The following is a 21,549-nucleotide window of genomic DNA, read 5'->3' on the forward strand; positions in this document are numbered from 1 at the left end:
TTATGATTTATAATTACTTTAAACAATATAATTTATTACCAGATTAATAAAGAAATTGGCAAGATAAAAAAAATAAGATTAAAGAGAATAGATAAACTTTATAATCATATACATATGAATGCTTACATCATAATGCAAAACATCTGATTTTTTTTTATATTTAGAGGTTGAATAATCATATAAAAGATAAATTATTAATACAATTTTTTATATTATTTTTTTTTTGAGAAATGTATATGTTCAATAAATGTAAGTTGTAAATATTAGTATTTCATACCTTTTTTTTATTGATTAATACATATAATATATATATTTCAAAAATTAGATGATGATATTGTCCTAACTTACATTGATGAAAATGATGGTAAAAATACAGATGTAATTGAAAAGGATGACAATCTAATTAAATCACTTAAATGTGATCCTAAATATAGGCGTAGATATTCAAAATTTTATAATTCTATTATGACAACTTCAAATAAGGATGTTGATGATATTTCACATAACAACAATAGCATGACACACATTTCAAATTATTTACAGGATAAAAAAAATGCATCAAATAAAAACATACAGAATAGCAAAGAAAATAAAAGTTTGAAACATCATAAGGTTCGTAGGAAATCAAATATTGAGTCCATTGTCAATTTTAGCAAAGAAATACAATTCAATAAATCAAACATTTTCCCCAAGGATGATTTGTCTTCCAAAAATTTGGAGAGTATCAACTTTATAAATGATATTAATTCAAGTAACTCCCCACCTCCTATATTGAGTGCCTCAGCATTTCCCTCACGTGAAGACTTAGCAACAACCTCTTCTACTAATTCTGCAATTTATAAACCAGTTGAGCCACACTGGTTTTACCAAAAAAAATGTTTAGACCCACAAGCCCAATCAGCAGCTAAACTTAGACGTCTCAAGATAGCATCTTTGATTTCTGACAATAATACACCTCTTGACCAAACTAATTTAAATGTGCCCAATATAACAGATGACAAGAATGATGCCAATGACAGTAATACATTGTGTGACGATAAAGGGTATACTTGGGAACCCTTTTCCCTTTATGATTCCATCAAGATTGAACATAAATACAGATATTGTAAATCATATATACAATATATTTTACTTTAAAAAAATTAAGATGCACAATTCCAGATTTCCCAGGCTACTTAAGTATCATATTAGATAAGCCTGGGAAATCTGGAAGCTACTTAAGTATCATATTAGATAAGCCTAAGAAATCTGGAATTGTGCATCTTAATTTTTTTTAAGAAAGATATGAAAGTATCATATTAGATAAGCCAGGGAAATCTGGAATTGTGCATCTTAATTTTTTTTAAGACAGCATTAATTTTAAAAATATTTAATTTAAAAGTACAAACTTAATTAATTACTTTCATATATACTAGAGATGTGCATCCTCAATCACTGGATTCATAAATGATTTCAAAAAATTGTGAACTTTTCTTTAGTTTAACTTTTCATGAATTAATAATTTACTTCCCACTTACCATGATAAAATTATTCAAAATCCAAATGGGTCCAAAAATATATTATTTAAGATAATGATGAGTCCACAGTATACATTATACACATTACAATTAAAAAAGCTTTTAGGTGGAGTTATTGTAGAATCGTAATATACCATTAACAATATATACAAAAAAATAAAATTATTTTCATAAAAGTGTTTGATATTTTTTTAGAAAGTAGCCATCTTCAATTACTATCAATCATATAATATTTTTATATAAAGTTCTGCAGGGTTGGTCTACATCACTATCAATAAAATTGTCTGAGAGATATGAATGTTAAATTCAGGGTTGTGCATTTGACCGGTCAAATATGGTCAAATACGATCAAATATGGTCAAATTCAAATACATGTTTTTTTAAGTCAATATTAACTTTATTTTGAATATAATAGTAAATAAAATATTAATTTTTTAAATTCATTGTCAATCAGTAACTAATGTTTAGCTCTCTTTAGTAGATTCGAGTCTTGTTCTGATTCATATTCAATATTATCATTTTCTTTAGTATTTTTTTTTAATCAATTTTCCTGATATCTAGATCTTCAATCGATTTTTATTTTCATAAGAATATTAACCCAAATCAATCTTCTTTCTAAAGATGAAGTAGAACCAGGAATTGATAGGCATGGTGGCCAAAGTTTAATCCATTAACTTTAGGTCGGAATTAATTGCTTCTTATGGAAATTACTGCTTTCCACATAATTTGCTATTAAACATGCCTTTTTTGCTTCTGAAATTAATTATATCACTTAAAATATTTTGGTCATCACTTGTAAAATGGGTAATTCTTCAATTATATTATATATTTCATTGAATTCACTACTAGTGACATGCCTTGATATTGGGGACCCAAAAAAATAAGCAACTTATATTGTTTTTTCCTTTTTTAAACATATTTTTAATTTTTTTTAAAGATTATTTTAGAGTATTTGATAGTATTTGACCAGGTCAAATACTCTTCCGGTCAATTGACTGAATTTGATCGCTCAATTGACCGACTTGCCAATGGTTAAATTTCTTTCCTATTCATTTTTTGCATGGTCATATTTATAAAATGAATTAAAATAATAAGAAATTTTTAAAAAATTAGGAGGCTGGAAAGATTTAACATCTGTAAGGATAATGAATCCTGGATGTAATTTTTTTACCATCAGTCAGTGGACATGCTTAGACGAAATTTTGATTTTGCAGGTCTCTACAAATGTTGTGTGAATATGTATGTTCAAAATCAAAATTTTAAATCTTAATTTATACAAATTCTTGTAATGCATAATTTTTAAATGATGATTCTTTTTACTGAAATATCGCCTCATAAATTATTTTAATAAGAATTTATGATTAATATAGGAAATCAGCTTGTAGGCCAAAATAGGCATTTTAGAGAATCAGCTCATTGTCAAAATGCTGAAAATCAGCGCAGAATCTATTCCAAATAGCATATTTATTTAATTTTTTAAATATAAAAGGCATATGATAAAAACACCTCACAAATTAATAAGGATTAAAAGAATGAAAGTTTATATTCCATATTGAATTTTTTTTTTAAAAATGAAACAAATCTTACTAAAATATTGTCGATTGCTATCTTCTATGATTTTTTTTACAACGATAATAGATTGGAATAGAATTCTTCTCATGGTCATGTAATGCATTCTTACTTTCGAAATTTTTAGTTTAATCTTTCTCTAGGAATCATTATTTAGGAACGATGTATAACCTATGTTACTGTATTATGAAACTTTTTAGAAATCGATTTTTTAAGGGATCAATTTAAGCATTTTTTATCTAAATTTTATAATAAGGAGAAAAATGTCCCGGATAAATAAAACCTGACAAATATCCAATTTATAAAAATTTAATATTGGAGAATGACGTAAATTGTAGAAGAGACAAGGTCCGATATATTTTTATCAAGGAGTGTTCTCCTCTATCTTTTTTTGTCCGGCATTTAATTAATTAATATATATTTCCACTCTTTAAAATCAATTTTACGTTATTTTTGCCAGGAACATAAACCTTTAAAAAGGTATATTACAGTAAAACTTGTCAAACTTTTGCTCTTGATAATTCTGGCCTCCCTAATTTGACCAAAATAGGTTCCAATCAAATTCTTAGAAAGTAAAAAGTCAATAAATTGGTAACTGCTTAAGTTGGGCAAAAAGCTTGTTCCCAACGTGCCCAAATTAGATATTCTTACTGTATTTTAAAAAAATTATATTTATAATATAAATTTTTTGAGTTTTTTTTAAGGAACTTCGCGTTAGGCTATTATTTTATAACCATTTTCGTTTTCGATTGTACTATTTAATGTTGTACTAAAAGTCTATAAATATGCCTATGTATGAATGAATATAATTATCAGGTTTATGTAAAATAATAATAAATAATTTACATTACATTTGATAAATCATAATCTTATTTTAAGTAGGCCTATTTAAAAATGAATACGAATAATAAAATCTATTTATATTCATATTTTTTCTTTCTTTCTTATTTTATTATATTTTAGTTTATCAAAATAATTGATTCCTAAAAATTTGAAAATCGGTACGGTCGCAGGACCTTTAACTTTTACTAATCCATAATATTTATAAAAATGATGCTCAAATTATATAGTTTTTTTTTACAAAATATTTAGTTATTTCATATTCCTAATTTTTATAAAATTGGAGCAATTCAAATATAAAAATCCTCACCCCCCCCCCCCTCCTATCGTAAATAAATAAAGATAAACAATGAATTTTTTTTTATCCAAATATTTTTATTGATTTCAAATAAAAAAAATTGAGTGACAGTAAACGTTCTTGAAACTCACTATATTTTGTTTTGACATAATTTGCTGAGCTTAGTAATTTTAACGAATGAAAAATTATCACTGAAAATTAAATTTTTAAAGCTTACACATGGTTTGCAAAAAAATATTCAACATTTTTACCCACGTTGAAAGTTATTAATTTCTAAAGCTTCATTGCAAATAATGTATTGGAATGTCTACATTAGTTCTTGGAATGCTGCCCCTAATAAATGATAGACGTTTTTAGACTGTCAATAAAATAGGACGAATGGAAACCTTTTTTATAAAAAATATTAAAAATATTTCCCTTAATTTCTTGTTTATTATACATCATCCCATTTTTAAAAAAATTAGATTTAGAGCATAATTTCCTTAAATTCTAGCTACTAACAAAGGGATATCCCTGTAACTAAGTCCAACACCTTTTCATATATCGTGAAATCGACATAAAATTTACTATTCATAGGCGGCTAATTTTTTATCACGTTACAGTAGACTGGTTATTAAGCCAATAAATTTTTTCAGTTAATAATGACGAATCGAGGTTATAACATACTAGAGATCTGCAGATATGTTCGGGTTTGTATATTTTTTATTTTTGCCTGGCATAGCCCGGATGTCTACAAAATGATTTAAACCCTGACGCCCAGATCTCTAATATAGGTATATATTTATATGTATCAATGTTATGAATATATATGTACCTCTGTTATAAATTTATATTTACATTAGTTACAAGCAATCCCCAAACCAATCTCAAAAACAAAAATCTATATACGGTTCACACCGATGGTGGCCGATACGATGTCGACCTCCTACGATTGCAAAAAAAGGCCGTTTACTGGACCGAAACTTACGATAATACCGACTCTGGTATTAAGGCAAATCAAGACCAATTTCTCGACAGCGATCTTGGTAATAGATTAAATCGTGACGATCAGAATGACGCGGCTTGTTGCGAGGTCAGAAGATGCACTTGGTTTTACGTCGATGCCGCCGCCGGGGACAACAAATACATCCCGTACTCTAATCATTTGGCTGAAAAATTGGAAGTTTTTCTATTTTTTGGGGAATTTTTATAACCAGCTTAAAAGTGCTTCTTCCGATTTTGTCAAGATAAGAAAAAAGGAAAGTATAAATATGGAATAAAATATACTATTTGTTTTGCTTCTTTTTCTCTCGAAATATTAAAAAATATTTGCTACATTATTGACCCGATTTCATGCATATATTTTAAAATTATTTTATCTGATTTAATAGTGCAGATTTGATGGAAAACATTTCCATATTTTTTATTTTAATTGCCAATAAAGTTATTTAATAGTAAAAATTGGGGTCGGGCGTTGGTTTATATATTTTGGTCTTCTATTAATGTTTAGTTTTTTTAATATTGAAAACATATTTGTTGTTACTCCTAGCCCTGCTAACACTTCTAGATATTTCTGTCATTCACTTATTATTTTTTTTCCTAGTTACCTAAAATTATATAGGAAATATTATATTTATAAATATTTTTGAGATCAAATAAAAAAATATTTAAATACCATTTTTATAAAAATAATTTGCTAGCAAAAAGTTAAAAAATTAATTTATATTTTAATTTAAAATATTTTATTCAATCGAACAATCATAACATGCTCCAAAATATCCTCTAAGGTTTCCAGACAAATGACAATATGTATTTCATTTTAAAGGACGTAATTGCTCGTATTTTAAATTTATTGAATATCTAGATCGTATCTTATTTTACTTTATTGTATGTTATCCCAATATTTTTTTAAAATTGCTATAAAAACGAGATAAGCAATGTATTCCTATTTATAGCATATTAAATTATTATTTATAATATTACTTTACTCATAAAATGAAGGCAAAAAATTAAAACTTTGAAAAATATGAATATGAAAAATGATTATGCAAAATTGATTTATTTTTCATGAATTTATATTTATATAATTTATTATTTTAAGAAATTCTTAATTTTTTTTGAATCCCTCAAACCCTCAACCTTTAAAAATGTTTGGGTTTCGGGTTCAGCAAAAACACGAGGGTTCAGGTTCACATCCCTGGTTCTCACTTTAAATTCAAAATTAATTTCATGAGACAAATTTTTAAAAGACGTTTTGTTTATTTAATCGAACGACTCCATAATTTTATTTAAATGAGTTAAAAATAAATAATTTTTAAATCAGGAAGAGTACAGAAGGGGTATTCAATCCGACTCATGGAATAGGCGGATCGATTTAGAGCCATTCAAGGAATGCATAATTATGCACGACCCCAAACACATGGTTCATCTCAAACCCATGCTCAGGAAAGACGAATGGGGAGCCGTTTTCGTAATAATTTATAATTATTATAATATCCATTAGATATTTTTATAAAATTGTTATATATAATGCGAAAATATGATCTTCTAACATTATTAAAAATCTACTTATATTTATTATTCTAACGTAGACCATACTCTATTTTTTTTAAATTGAAATCTAGTATAACATAGTTTTATTTATATTTGAGAAATTCATCTAAGTATGATAATCACGCTAAAGTTTTCATTAACATGTTCTAGCCTCCAACCCCCCCTCTCAGTGTTTAAAATTTTAATTTTCTCATCTGACGTCTTCTCATGATTTTAGAAATAAATTTTCTAACCTGTCCCTTGTGGGTAAAATATTTTAAGAAAACATCTACCCACTTGTTATTTAAACTCCACCTGGTGGATGGGTTTGCAGAGCCTAAATTCCCGTTTTTACAGATTATAATGAACTAATAAGCATGATTAATACTAATTTAGAATAGTGATAATATTAGTTGACTTATTCGTTCTAGCACTTGGTCATGATAAACTTATAATATGGATTTTATTTTTTTGCGAAATTAGTTCTACTGTTTAATGGAAGGAGGAATGGGGGCGGGGGGGGGGTTAAACTTAAATGGCGCATGAGTTAACTACTGCTATGGATTAAAACATGGATAAGAAAATATTTGAAGTGCCAAGGTTATATAAAAAAAATTCACTCTACCCATCCCTTAACTATAAAATGAAATAAATAAAAATTAGGATATCCCGTAAAAATAAGCAAAAAATCTTAAAATGGCCTGTCAGATAACCTAATTAAATAAGGTATAAAATAAATATTTTAAATTTTTTTAAAACTATGATCCTTATAAATAAATATGATATGCTCCTGCGTCAGACTTACTTTTTTAGGTTTGGCTCGATCAGAGAAAATTTTAAAACATATTATTTGACCGATCCGATTATTTATACAACTCTTATATTAGATAATTAAAGAAAAATATTGGATAAGTAATAATAATAAATAAATATATTTTTTTCAAGCAACGCGCGAAAATTATGATTGCTAGAGGGAATTTTGGTGTTTTTGTTGCAAACGAATATTTATAAAAGCATTAGGGGAAAAAATATTTATTTATCGAAGTTTGAATACAGCCCGGCACAAATGAGAAAAGTTTAAAATCAGGGTTCGGCTGAAACGAATTCGGGAGATTGGTTGTCCATCAATCTAAGCTCGAGATCATGGACAGGCTTTATTTTTACAATTATTTTTAAAAAAAATTGATTTAAGAACGCATTGAATATATAATTAAGACTTTTTGTGAGTATTCATTTATTAATATAATAATGATTATATTTCGAAACGTATCCGTGAGATGATTTCATGATTCACTGCGGATTTTGTGATGACACATCAACATCCCTCACTGCCAACTTAAAATGTTCTGATTTTTTTCCACTTGTTACATCCTTACAATATAATAATAAAATTTTTTAGCTTATATATTATAATCATGAACCATTTGCTTTATATTTTTTTTATAGCCTTTTAATTTTTATTATTATCCATATATACGTAGTCGTTTGATTAATATCGGGAAAATTTTGATATTAATATAAAATTAAAATTGGTCCTCTTTATCCCTCTGATTGTAAAAATAAAGGTAGAAGTTTTTTAACAAATTTTAAAATTTTAAATAAGAAAAACATTTTAAAAAATAAACAAGATGGAAATCTACTTAAATAAATTGAGAACAAGTGGAATAAAAGATTACCGAAATGATGGAAATTACCCCAGAAATGGTTTTCACTTGTTATATAAAATGTCTAGAGATTATTATATATAAGGTTCTTCAGACCATCTGAGCTTCTATTTTCGGTGGGCGAATATGATAACAAATAATATAATATCCTTGAAAGAAGAAACAATTTGAAAGAAGTTATCTGGAAAACGGGCTTTTGTCTGATTCAATATGGATTAAATTATTTTTCTATACTTTATTTTAGAGACACAGTGTTCTTTTTTATGTTGCAGTTCTAAAAAATCGGATATTTTTTTTGGCATAGTTGCGTTCGGATAGCGTTAATAAGATAAATGAGATCATTCTGGTTAATTTTGATTGCTATCATACAATAGAGCCCATTTTAAAATAAATCACATCCCCATTTAGTGTTGTTAAACGGCTCGATTTTTTGAAACGGCTTTTTAAAACTGCTAACCTAATATTTTCGCCAAAAATATTACGCAAACCTCGATATTTTGTTAATAGATGTCCAAACCTTTTTGCCATCTGAACAAAATCTCTAGACTTTCATAATATTATTTGGCTAAAATATTGGGTTATGCGTTTTTAAAAATCGAGACGTTTGACAACACTCATGATTTTTTTAAAAATACATTTGATTTTATAAACTTAAAATAATTGATTTAAATCGAATCGAATTAGATTAATGAATTATTCAATTCGTTCAAATACGAATAATAAATTATTAAGCTCATACCTTTATATCAATAGAACTCAACTATTCAATTCGAATCGATTAAGAAAAGCTAATTATTAAATTCATTAAGCCTTTTAAATACATACTTTTTCATGTTATTTATTTGTATCAAAAAATAAATGAACGAAAGGATGGCAAGACGAGCTCTCTTATAGTCAAGAGGGGAGTGGAAGACTACGATAGAATAAAAGAGGATGAGATGCCACGCATAGATCACGTGATATTCGTTATCCACGGCATAGGGGAATATTGCGATTTCAAATTTCGCACAATCAACCAATGCGGTAATAAGATAAAACGAAAATATATAATAATTCCGAATCTTTTAAAATTTATAATTAAATTATAAAAGTACGCCTTTTTTGATAAACATTTTCAAAATAAACTCCTTTAATATTTTTCTAATTATTAATTATTATCCAATTTGGTTATCTTTCTATCAGAAAATGTCTATATGGAAAGCAGCAGACCTGTAAAAGTACTTTTATCCAGGGTCGGCCATTTAAAAATATCGGTTTTCCTGGATTTTTTTGTTTCTTAACCTTTAAAATTTGGTCATTTTAAATAATTTTATCAAGTCGAAGATACAAGAAGCGAATGTATTATTAAATGATCCATCGTGTGTTTACGTTTAAAATAAATTTTATTTTACTTTAAGGCATTTATGCTTCATTCCTGCCCAGGTTTTTTAAAAATTTTAGACGGCTAATGTCTTATGCAGGGTTGTTAAAAGTCCGATTTGGATTTTTAAAAATGGCCTGATTAAGATTTTAGTCAAGATAATATTATGTAAGTCTCGAGATTTGGCAGTTAGAGGTTCAAAACTTTCTTCCATCTATGAGCAAAATCTCTAGGCTTACATAATATTATTTTTGCTAAAATCTTAATCGTGCTTTTTAATGACACTACTAATATGAATTGAAAAGGTGGGATTTTAAATATTTTAGGATGCACCTTAGGGAATGCCATCGATGTGAAAAATAACGATATAACCGCTTATACATTTTTAGAAATTTTTTATCGAATGATATATTTTATATTTATTAAATATTTATCTATCTTTATATGGATTTTATTAAGATTTAGGATTGTGGAGGATATAATAAAATAGGAAATTCATTCTCTCCTTTAATAAAATTTTTTTCATAGAATGCATTTAAATTTTTTATCAAGTGAATATTTTATAATTTCCGAACCGTCTCCGTTATAAGAAAATTTTGGAGAGAGCCCAAATGTTTTAAATAACTTCTAACCGGGTTAACCCGATTTATAACGGTTTTTGAAATTATACTTGTTAAAATATTTAATTTAGCATAAATTTATATATGTGATTATATTATGTTATTTAATTTGTCATTTTAATGCATGTTTTATAATAAAATAAAATAATTTAACTTATTTTTTAAAATATTTGCTCAGTTTTTGTTTTTACAAGTTTTTAATTTAATTTTAAATACCCAAAAATTACAAAAATCGGAACGGAACGGAAATATCGATTTGTAAACCGAACAAACCGATATAAATTCCCAACTTTTTTGAACATAGTTTAACATTTTCTCAAAGGATAAATATATTCAAGGATTTTGATCTCGAAGACTTTTTTAAAAGAAGATTTTTTTGAAAATGCTCAAACAGAATTTTGGATTAAATTTTACAGTACAAAATCTTTTATAAGTAAATAGTTTGTAATTTTTATACATAAAAAATCTTTCATGATTAAATCACAAATTTTTTTGATCTTCAAAAAAAATCTTTAATTTTATTGATTTTCAAAGATTTTATTGTTACTGAAATAGATTTAATCCGTTTAACATAAACCAATCTGAAAAAAATATTAATATTAGATTAAGGAAAAAGTATTATTTATTAAAGAAAGCAAAAAGATCCCAGAAATAAACAATATATTTCTTGAAAAACATATCTAAATAAAATAATTTGAAACTTTGCCGAGTTCCGACTCTGGTGGGTTCAAAATGTAGCGTTACCATTGACCTTAGTATTCTTAAATTCCTAATTTTAATTCATATTTTACGTCTGGACCGGGATTTAGCACGGACCTGACTGGTCTCTGATTAATATATAGTTATATTAACTTTTCTAACCTAATATAGTCGATGGGATGAGGGATATGAGTGCCAACCTGCTAAAGTCTCACTTCAAGCAATATTTGGAGAAGGGGCTAATTGGGCGAGTCGAATTTATACCCTGTAATTGGCACAAAATTTTACATAGTGAATCAACTGGAGTTGACAGGTATTTTTTTTATGCAAAATAATACACCACATTGTGGTAACTGGAAGAAATTGATTATAATTTAAGACATAAATAGTTAGCTAATTTATGGGGAAAGTGGGGTGGCGAGGGGTAGGATAGCTATTTATTAGATATTGATACTACAATTTAGTTCTGAATGTACTAGGGTTTTTTTTTATTTAAATAAAATTTTCCAATGTAAAAATAAAAATAAATAATGCCTTGGAGGAAGATAATTTTAGAAAAAAGTTATTAATTAAAAACACATTCATTATTGTGAAATTAAAATAGCTAGTTACTTTTAAAGTTTATATTACAAGAATTAAATGAAATCGTACTTTTACCTAAACTAAATTAACTATACAATTATTTCTTCTCAATAGTTACTAGAGATCTGCAAAGCGTGAACCGGACCTGACAAATTTTAAAAAAAGTTATAATAGGTGGGATCTGGCCGTTAAAAATTTTGCGTCGTATGATAATCTTTATTCATAAAAAACTCCCAAGTTTCTGATTTTTCATAAATATTAATATAGGGGAATTTAGATATATATTTTTGAATTTCAAGCTAAATATTTTTTAATACTATTTGAAATTAAATTACAATATGCTTACTTCTTTGTATTTTAGGAGCTGCCTAACTAAAATACTAAATCTTAAAATTAAACAAGTTATTTATAATATGATCCAATTACAAACAGAATACAGATATCAAACAAATTTTAAAGCGATTGTTGTTGAAAGAAATAGATAGCCATAGAGGAGAGATATAAGAGCCTTAATTGACATTGGGAAAAAGATTAGGTATAGATCTAAAAAATGTGATGGTCGGAAAATTCGCACAAAAATATTTAACGGACCGGGACGGACTTTTCGAAAAATTTTAACTGTCCAGGTTCAGTAAATTTTTAAAATATTTATAACTGGCCAGGTTGGGCCGAGCAGCTTGTGTAGAAATTCTTAACAGATCGGGCTAGGATTTGCAGATTTCTAATGGTTAACTTAGCTATACTACTCTTACACATAGTTATTAAATTTTAAAAATATTAATTAGTCAACTATAACAACAAAACTTATTAAGATCCAACTCCTCAAAGCATAATTTTATTGATTTCTATATCTTCCTATTCTTTTTAAGACAAGATTATGTTTAAATTGCAAAATAAAATAAAAAGTCATAATGCTCTTAAAAGGAATACTTTTCCAGGAGAACTTTACAATAATATCTCAAATATTATATGTATTTTTACGCCAACCATGTTTATCCTCTAAAAGGTTTTTTAACCTTCTTTCCTACTTTCAATTTAAATGACGACAAATCCCCCCCCCCATCTTATGCTAGAAGTTCATTCTATATATATGTATAAACTTTATTTATTTTTAAAGCCGTTTGCAATCAATTACCTTATCCAGCATTAAAAAACTCAGAGACTATACCAACGACACATTAGTTGATATCCTCTTTTACACTAGCCCTATATATTGTCAAGTTAGTATCCTTTATGCCCCTATACTATTATTAGTATAGTACATAGGCGTAGCCAGGATTTTCATAAGGGGGGGGGAATTACAAAATTATTGGGGGCTTCGCCCCCAGACCCCCTTTTAGTCATAAAATATTTTTACAAATTTTAATAAAAAAATAAGCCTGGAACAAATATGAAATATATTTTTATTAGTTTATATAAAATAAAAATATAATAAATTACTTGTATTGTATATACCTTAATATAAGAGCATGGTAATAATTTATTCCAAACAATTATAAGAAATTTATTTATTATAGTTGATTTTACTCTATTATATAGAATTAGTTATAAAATACTAGGTAAAATTCCACTTTTACAGACATCTTTGACAGTTAGAGAATAAATCACAGTTAATAATTTAACAAATTTTACTAATCAATGCTCTTGATATTAAATATAGCAACAATTTGCATTCAATTATTTAACGCCATCTATTTATTTTAAGTAAAAATGATATTTAAATTTAATCTTCATATTATTCATCCCACAATGTCTTAAGATATTTTCTGATGAAATATATAATTCGCTATATTGGTAAAAATTACTTGATTGTCATTTGATAATTAGATATACTGTAAATCTACGACATATAATATTCCACTATTGTGCTTTAATATTTTTTTAATATATGATTTAATTTTATCAATAGTTTTATAATTATATTTTACTTTTATTAAGATAAATAAATTAAAATTACTCTTTTATAAAAAATTATATTTGATATATTATATTATTTAGTAATTTTATGGATCTATTATTAATAATTATAATACATTTCACTTCTGTCTTAAAACTTATCTTTGGCTTATATTCCATTTATTAAAAAACATTTTTGGTTCATTTTATATATTTATAAATTTATTTCCCAAAAATCTATAAATTATGATGAATAGTTTTATAAAAAAATATCAACTTTTACATTCTTTCTTTCAAATTATTATTTAAAATATATGCATACATATTTGAGGGTCAGGGAGTGGGGGGAGGACTAAGGGGAATATTTTTTATTAAAAAATGATATTTACAAAAAGTGATAAATTTCTGAAGGGGGGGGGGAATTTCCCCTTGCCCCCTTCCCCAGCTACGCCTATGGTATAGTATATAATATAATATACTATGAAATATCTCCATAAGCTACTCAAGGAGTTTTTTTGATCGCTATATCCAACCATCACCTTATCGAGGTCAGTAATGAATGTCGCTTTATGATCGGCAATGAATATAAAAATATTAAAAATCAGCGCGGCCGTTCGGGAAAATTGTACTATTTTTACAAGCGGGCCTGAGCTTTTTAATTTTTTTTTAAAGCTGATAATTAAACAAATTATGTTCATAAAATATTAAAACAGGCGAGGCTGAACAACTTTATATATTTTACGCGCCGGGCAGAAAACCCTGATAAAATAATATTTACGGGCCGAATCGGCTCATGCTGACTTCTACTAGATATATCCTCTAATTTTACTTGTCTTTTAAATATTATTTTTTATTTATTTTTCTATTTTAGTTTGGATCCTATTTAAGGGTTTAACACTATGTTTATAACAACTCTAGAATAGCAGAGCAATTATAATTTGAAAGCAAATTTTGTGGAAAATCAATTTTAACTGTTAATAAAAATATTTTTTTAAGTCAAACTGTTTTTGATGACCAAATACAGTTATATATAAAATAATTATAATATCCCTGGTTGAATGGGGATATGAGGAACGAAAACTCAATATTTAAAGGACGGCTAAATAATGTTTGTTCCACTAGGGAAAAAGCTAGACCCGGCCAATTTTTTACATTGAAAAATAATGATGCACGAAAAGATTCGTATTTAATTGACATGTTTTATTTTTAAATGATAGAATACTCTTTTTTAAAATGAATGTAAAATTGGGAAAAGTTTGATTTTAAACTATATAATAATCAAACAACGGTGTAACAAATTAATGAAAACATTAACTTTTAACCCACTAATAAATACCGTTTTTTTATATTTGAGAATAGACCATCATAGACACGGTTGGGAACGAACTCAATCGACTCTATCAATTGTTCATGGATAGGAATCCAGGGTTCGATGGAACTGTATCCGTTATAGGACATAGTTTAGGTTTTTTTAAATTGATGGTTTTTTAAATATGGGCATTTTTGGGTCCAAATTAAAATATCCGTCAGAGAGCGATTAAATTGTTTAGAGGCTAGATTACACTTCACATAATGTCTCTTAATGATAAAATTATAGAGGGAGGGGTATTAATATTATGAGACTTTGTTGTATTATGTCTAAATATAGAAAAAAAATTTAGTTTTTAAGAAAATAATAATTCTACTACACTTATGTTATGATGAATCAATACTTATAGAAAATTATCTAGATTTTTCACGAAAAATTCATTCAATTCATTTTTTAATACTTTTATTTTATTGAATCCTGATTTCTATTACACCATATCATATTTAAATTTTTTTAAAAAAAAAATAAGGATCCCTGATAGCCTTTGACTTGCTTAGCCATCAAACGGCGCGCTCAAAATTTTCGGAAGAATCTTTAGACGATTCAAAAATTGATTACAAAACGGATCAAGGTTTTTAATTTTTTAACAACTTATAAATTATCCTCGTCGCTTTAAATATTAGAATTGATCTATCATCCATATTTTAAATTATAAAATAATATAAATATTGAACTATATTTTATCCCAATTGGAAAAATATTTATTCTTTGGCTTCTAAGGCATCAAATATTTTAATTTTCTTCAAGGTCGTTTTATAGCTTTTGTTTAAACATCTGATTTTACCGAGAATGTGTTCATATATGAAGAAAAACCCATCTTATATATTTCAGACAAGTTTGTCATGAAACATACTAATTTTAATTTATTTAAATGTCTAATCTAACTTTACGTTGTAACGTTATGGTTATATTATACAATAATACACTTAATCCTTTTTTGATATGATATTAAAAGATTTAATCAATGGCAAATAATATATAGTTTACCCATTTATTTCAAAAAAACAATATTTATTATCTTTTTAAACTCAAATTCAATAATCAATCGAAAAAAGAAATAGTAAATTTACGAAACGAATCCACTCTAAAAAATTTTTTTAAATCTTCTCGAAAAAAAAATTCTTTCTCCAACTACCATGAAATCAAATATTCATGTCACGACAAAAAAAACAAGAAAAGAGGCCTTCATTTACTATAGGGGACGAGGCGACCGAAGTACAATCATTGGACGGAACCAGCAGCGACCTGATAATTTTACCCAAAAAATCATTAATTGTTCAACCTCAGTCCGAAAATCCGGGGAATACTGGTTATCTTCAACAAGAGAAACCCGTTAATTTAAACGATTTTCTTAAGAACGACTTAAATTTAGACCAGGAATGGATTGCTATTTTGGAGAGAGAACGAATGGATTTTGAAGCATTGGTATCGTAAATATTATTTCATTTATAGAATTTAGAGACGAAAAACACGACTTTTTAAGTTAAAATGTGATATCTACATTTAATTATTATAGGGTTCCAACCTTCACTTTTGGTCAAAAAATTGAATTGGGATCAGTATCATTTGGAGTCTTTCCCACTTATATAAGAAATATTAATTCTTATAGTGCTAACCAAGATGACATGTTTTAAAAAAAAATCGCTAGCAGGCATGCACTAAATGTAAAATTTGAATGATTTTTAAAGTCCGTTCTTGGCATAGGTAGAACCGAGCTTTAAAATAAAAGAATATTATAATTAGAGCTGTGCCGATCCACATTTTTCACCGATCCTATCCGGTATTTTCCAATATTGCCTAAAACCGATCCGATACCGATCTGATATTTATACTGATTTTGCACCACCCCCCATTGAACCAAATGTAATTAATAAATCAATATTTTTAAGCAAAAAATTGAATTATGCATTTAATTTAATTTTTTTTATTTCTACAATTAAGGCTAATTAAAAAAATATATATTTAATAATATATCCATTTTATGTTGGTATGAATTATAAAATTGTAATATTTAAATTATAAAATCTATATTAGATTATTTTAATAAATATGAGAGCCTCTAGATTTTCTGGCAATAAGCTTCTACGATATGGACTATCTATATCCCCTGCCGTATTTAAGATAGACTAAGATGATAACGCATTTTGCAAAATTATCTTTGTCTTTTATAAAATATTTCCATAATTCAGATACCATATATTTAAAAAAATTCTTTTATTTAAAATATAAATAATAAAATTGGCGTTATTATTTAAAAAGATTTAAAATAAATAAAACTTTGGGAATTCCTTTCTATTTTTATAAAAAAACTTTTAAAATACTATAAATCTATCTAAAAAAGAAATAAAATTTAGAAGTTGTTGTGCATTTACATTGCATTTTTAAAATTTTTAGAAAATAATATAATAATGTAAAATAAATATACATAACATAAAATAATAAAAAAAAGAAAAGTAAAAAAATCAGATCGGTTTTTACAGGTATCGACCCGATCCTATATTGTTGAAAAACGCTAAATATCGGTGCCGATCCGATATTTAATATTGGCACAGCCCTAATTACAACCCCAGGCCAGGCTTAAATTTAAAAATAAATATTAAATATATCAATCATGATGGATCATTTAAACATTTGCTTCTTACATTTTCGATTTTTCTTTTAAACCATTTACAAAATGCTATAAAAATTATTGAATGACCAAATTTAAAACCCGACCCGGGTTATAAGATTATACAAATTTTTATTATTACGATTTCATCCATTTTATTTCAAATGCGTTTTTTAGAAAAACTTATTTTTGCCAACAAGTTTTTTATAACAAACCCTTAAAAACATGCGTTGGGCAGTTCCGCGAATACTTGTATCTAAGATACAAGATCCTTTTGTATCTTGTACTCAGTATCTTTTTAATATTTCTAATAAGATACTAGTATCTATATCTAAAATCCTCTATTTTAAAAGAATTTTATATCTTTTTCATTTCCATTTGACAAAAGATACAGATACAGATTCTTTTTAATATTCATGTTTAAAATTTTACATATCCCAATATATATATCTTATTTTCTTCGAGAAGTATTAATTTCCTTATTTTTTTCCGCCATATTTTAAATATAATAACAATCAAAATTAGCTGAAAATTTACAACTCATATTAAGGTAGATAGATGAAAAAATAACTACACCAAAACGAAATAAGTTAAGATTATATTTTATATATAAATGTAACTCGATAGAATATCATTACCAATTTTATGTAATATTTTTTAATTTGTAGGATGATTAACACTGATGGTAGTGAAGAAGAAGGGAAATTTAAATTATGGAAATTTCCCGTGAATCAAATCCTAATCTTAAAATTTTATATAAAAATTTTTTAAAAATAAAAGTTAAAAAAGAGAATGTATAGGCTAGATGTAAAACCTGTATAAACAAAAAAATGATAAAGGTAAATACAAATTTTGAAACATATTAAAGTATATTATTTATGTGGTTAAAAGGGGCATAGGTTATCTTAAAAATTCAAGGTTACAATATTGCCTACTACCTTTCTTAAAAGCTGCCCTAGATGGTATGGGCAAAAGATTTTAAGAAAATATTTTCCTATCATTTGAATATAATGAGGCTTTTGTGACATCAATATCACATCCATATTTTAAGAGCTTATGGATCGAGTCGGGTGATAAAAAAAAACTTTCTAAATATATTAATAAAAGAAGCCCTAAATATAGAGCCAACGTTATCAAGCTCAAACTATAACACCAATAGATTTAACATCTAAGAAAGAAAATGGTAATTTTTTTTCATTTGGTGAAACAAATGTTGCTAAGTTCAATAATGCATATAACATTGAACTGGAGGTTTTAAATTATATGAAAGAAAGTCGAAATACATTATAAATGCTTAATTATTGTCCTTCCATTAAGGAATTTTTTTTATAATACGGCAATACCTTCATCAGCTCTAATTGAAAGTTATTTAATTTTGGCATAATGTTGAGCACGCCGAAACGGCAAAGGTCTAATGATAAATTATTTGAAAAATTTGATTATCTTATAAAATAATGAATCAATTAATACTCTCTTGCAAATTAATATTTCAACTCACATTAAAAATACTAATCTCCCTTCCCTATCTATGCTAAAAATGGGCTATTACTAATGTATTTTATAAACTATTATTGGTAATGATAATTTAAAAGTATCTTGTATTTAAGATACTTTAATTAGGCAAAAGATACAAGTATCTTTTTGATATTTTGGAAAATCTAAGATTCATTTTTTCACAAAGAATCTGTATCTGTATTTAGATTATTTTTCCGGAGGACCTGCCCAACTCTGGCTCTTATTATATGTAACAAACAATTAAATGTTATATAATATAAAAATTATAATTATATTTTTTTTTAGTATTAAAGTTTAAAATAGGATTTTAGCTTTTAAAAAACCCATGGCTAAATAATTATGTTACATAAATATTACTATTTTTTATGTAAAAAGCAGGCACACCTATTTCGGTTGCTTTTCTTTGGCATGTTAACGTTTTTATTCAATATTATTTAAATTATCCAATAAGTCTAATAATTTATCGATCAAATTTTTTTGCATATACTAAAATTTTTAATTAGTCTTCCATTGTCGCCTAATTTATTTTATATTCTAAAGATTAAAGAGTTCAATTACAATGTTTAAATAAATTGATCACAGGATTGTTTTTAGTTATTTGCTTGTTTTTTAAGATATATATATATATAATAAAGCTTCTCTGCGACGATAACGATTTAAAAGCCTTAGGAATTCCCTTAGGGCCGAGGCTTAAAATTTTGAAGCACGTTACTAGGCATCCTTCCTATTCCAGAAAGGTTTAATTGGTTAAATATATTTGTTATATCAATATAGACATAATTTAGCATTCTCATATATTTATTTGTTGGATACAGGTTAGGCAGAAGTACACCTCAGCCCCCAAGCTTTCCATCGAGAATTCAATTTTATCCCGAGCCGGTCTAGCCGGGACAGGCCAGCCATACGTGACCTACGATCGATTGGCCTTTGAACCAGTTTGTTTCTTTGCAATGGGATCTCCTATAGGTAGGTTAAACCTTATTTATTAAGCAATCTAAATAGTTCAATGTTATTTATGAATGATAGTATTGAGCGCAAAAGAGAATAGAGAAAATGAAATTTACAGAAAAATTAAATATTAATGTATGCTCTCAATTAGAGTAAAAAAAATTTTTTTTAACTCGAATCGTCGATAAAAAAGCTCTGGCGAATTTATAATCTAAATAAAAATACGAAAGAATATTTCAAACAAAAAAATATTTAATTTATTTTTTTGGTTATAATTATGAGTTATATTAAAATTCTTGATTCTATATTGTAGTAAGTTTGAAGTTTATCAACTTTAATTTGCACAAAAAAGGGTTGTTCCTGACAATCAGAGGCATTGAATTGATTGGCGAGAAATATTCTCTTCCCACTTGCCCTCATTTTTACAACATATTTCACCCTTACGATCCGGTAGCCTTTCGCATAGAACCCCTAATTTTACCCTTCCCGAAACTTAAACCTGTCTTAATTCCTCATCATAAAGGACGCAAAAGAATGCATATAGGTATTTTATTTATTTATTTTTTATTAGATCTTATATCTTGCCTGGTTTATTGATTTCAAAGTTTTAGTTCGATAAAATAATTGATAATTTTTTGGTTATGCCTTTATTTAAGATCAATTTATTTAATCATCCTGTTCCAAATTTTATGATAATTTTTAAATTTCGATATCCTGTCACGCGATATTATCCTTCCGAAATATTGTAATTCTAGACCCTTTTTTATTACATACTCTTTTTTTTATTCTAAAATGCTAATTTAATATTTTAATAGTATTTGTTATTACCCATATTTATAAAAAAATAGAATTGAGAGAAAACTTAAACAAAATGAGATTCGATTTTAAGCAAAGTCTTTACCAAACATTCAAGCACACAATGGATTCATTGCATCACATATCTTTCATTGGAAACAACTCCATTGAAAATCAAAAAAGGTTTTAAATTGTTAAAAAATCTTTCTGTTTATAGGATATATAAAAATTATAAAGTTTCTAATATGTTTGTATATATAATGTATATTCCAATAATTTTAGCTCTACCACTCTACCCATATCACGGGTTGCCTCCGTTCCGCCTAATACACCCACCACTCTACCCGTCTCACGCGTAGCTTCCGTTCCGCCTACTCCTTCTATTCTTGACCGTCTTCTAAAACGTGGTTCCGTTATCCGTTACTCCGCAGAGAGCCAGTCCTTGGTCGAACCCAACGATCCCTGGAGAGGGAAAGGAGAAGAAGGTATAATGATCGGTTTATATTTTTAGTGGTAGAAAGAATTGAGTAGGGCATATTTAATAATCATTGATCTTCATCATAGCATTAAAAATTGTGATTTCTATTTTTAAAAATTAGCTCTTTGCACCCAATTAAACTAAAAAAAATTGTATATTCTTATTGCGGATATCAAGATCTATAGGCCTGATAAATTTTACCTTTACTCCACTCATGTTTCGGAAATATAACTAATATATATTTTTGCTCCAAAAATAAAATATTTGGACCTAACATATT

The 21,549-nt window shown here is 26.7% G+C and overlaps 1 protein-coding gene across 3 annotated transcripts in view; it reads left to right on the top strand.

Annotated features, from left to right (window-relative positions):
* The first annotated feature begins 203 nt into the window (after positions 1-203).
* Positions 204-21,549, top strand: part of LOC135927187 (phospholipase DDHD2-like) — a 35,193-nt gene continuing 13,847 nt past the window's right edge. For 2 of the 3 annotated variants that reach the window (XM_065463137.1, XM_065463139.1), the window contains exons 1-15: positions 204-249; positions 326-1,105; positions 5,067-5,386; positions 6,527-6,673; positions 9,269-9,422; positions 11,250-11,391; positions 12,778-12,880; positions 14,916-15,021; positions 15,395-15,496; positions 16,100-16,350; positions 19,684-19,785; positions 19,834-20,014; positions 20,349-20,540; positions 20,845-20,974; positions 21,074-21,276. In XM_065463137.1, the coding sequence (XP_065319209.1) occupies positions 231-249; positions 326-1,105; positions 5,067-5,386; positions 6,527-6,673; positions 9,269-9,422; positions 11,250-11,391; positions 12,778-12,880; positions 14,916-15,021; positions 15,395-15,496; positions 16,100-16,350; positions 19,684-19,785; positions 19,834-20,014; positions 20,349-20,540; positions 20,845-20,974; positions 21,074-21,276 (2,932 nt within the window). In that variant the 5' untranslated portion in view covers positions 204-230. The remainder of the gene's footprint in view (positions 250-325; positions 1,106-5,066; positions 5,387-6,526; positions 6,674-9,268; positions 9,423-11,249; positions 11,392-12,777; positions 12,881-14,915; positions 15,022-15,394; positions 15,497-16,099; positions 16,351-19,683; positions 19,786-19,833; positions 20,015-20,348; positions 20,541-20,844; positions 20,975-21,073; positions 21,277-21,549) is intronic. The other variant, XM_065463138.1, reaches the window with a different exon arrangement.

The sequence above is a fragment of the Gordionus sp. m RMFG-2023 genome, chromosome 3, assembly GCF_954871325.1.
Source record: "Gordionus sp. m RMFG-2023 chromosome 3, tfGorSpeb1-WG-v2, whole genome shotgun sequence".
NCBI lineage: Eukaryota > Metazoa > Nematomorpha > Gordioida > Chordodea > Parachordodidae > Gordionus > Gordionus sp. m RMFG-2023.